General features: G+C 49.8%; 1 protein-coding gene across 1 annotated transcript in view; it reads left to right on the top strand.

The window, feature by feature from the left end:
• LAMC2 (laminin, gamma 2) overlaps positions 1-1267 on the top strand; it is a 52003-nt gene that overhangs the window by 40326 nt on the left and 10410 nt on the right. The window contains exons 13-14 of the mRNA XM_012639964.1: positions 65-221; positions 519-724. Of these exons, the coding sequence (XP_012495418.1) occupies positions 65-221; positions 519-724 (363 nt within the window). The remainder of the gene's footprint in view (positions 1-64; positions 222-518; positions 725-1267) is intronic.

Here is a 1267-nt window from a genome sequence, read left to right as displayed (position 1 = left end):
GGGTGCCTGGTATTGGACCGCTGTCTCCATCCTCCCTCTGATCCTCTTTCCTGTGTGGTTTCAGATGGATCAGTTTATGCAGCAGCTTCAGAGCCTGGAGGCCCTGATTTCGAAGGCTCAGGCTGGCGGTGGAGCAATACCCAACACAGAGCTGGAAGGCAGGATGCAGCAGGCTGAGCAGGCCCTCCGGGACATTCTGAGAGAAGCCCAGATTTCAGAAGGTGATGACGCCAACTTCCTTCCTTAGACAGGAGAGAATTCATAGCCCTAGAAAGAATTGCTACACTAGGTTGCAGAATCTTCTGTGGACATCAGTTCAGCAGGTATCTCCAGCCAGCCCTGGCAGAGGTAGAAGGACTGTTTGTGACATTCCCCTGGTACCTGAATGATGGAGATAAAAGAACGGTTGCATGCACATTTTTGTCATGTTGCCATAAGCCAGTCAACCCTCCGTTACGTGTTCTAACTCCATACTGACCTGGAAAGTGCTCATCCGCCCTTTCCTTCTTTGTGTTCAGGTGCTAGTAGATCCCTCGGTCTCCAGTTGGCCAAGATGAGGAGCCAAGAGAACAGCTATCGGAACCGCCTGGATGACCTCAAGACGACTGTGGAAAGAGTTCGGGCCCTGGGAAGTCAGTATCAGAACCGAGTTCAGGACACACGCAGGCTCATCACTCAGATGCGAGTGAGCATGGCGGAAAGTGAAGCTTCCTTGCAAAACACGGTAGGTTTTGCTGGGTTAGGGTACTGGGAATCCCTGCTGTGTTGGGAGACCCACCTGTAGATCTCACTGGCTCCCTTCTGTCTCTGGTCTACCTGGCAGGTAGTTGGACTTCTCTTCCTTCAACAGTCACACCTAGTCTTTATGTTGTTGGTCTCTTGCAATTGCCCATCGTACCGCATTACATTCTTCTCCCTAATTCGTTTATTCTAACCACATCCTCACCTTGGCCCTGCCTGTCCTTCCTTCTTTCTGCCTATCCCTAGCTTGTTAACTCCCAGAGGGCAGGGTTTACTTTCGTTCATATTTGCATTCTCAGCCCACAGCACAGTGTGTGGCTTTTTTAAATGCTGGATGAAAATGAATGGATAAAGAAATGAATGAATGAAAAGGAAAGGAAGAAAGGAAGGAAGGAACCCAATAAAGACATGGTTTTTTTTTTTTTTGAGACAGAGTCTCACTCTTTTGCCTGGGCTAGGGTGCCGTGGCGTCAGCCTAGCTCACAGCAACCTCAAACTCCTGGGCTCAAGCGATCCTTCTGCCTCA

This window comes from Propithecus coquereli, unplaced genomic scaffold (genome assembly GCF_000956105.1).
Source record: "Propithecus coquereli isolate 6110/MARCELLA unplaced genomic scaffold, Pcoq_1.0 Scaffold146, whole genome shotgun sequence".
Taxonomy (NCBI): domain Eukaryota; kingdom Metazoa; phylum Chordata; class Mammalia; order Primates; family Indriidae; genus Propithecus; species Propithecus coquereli.
This window is presented reverse-complemented; position numbering and strand designations above follow the sequence as displayed.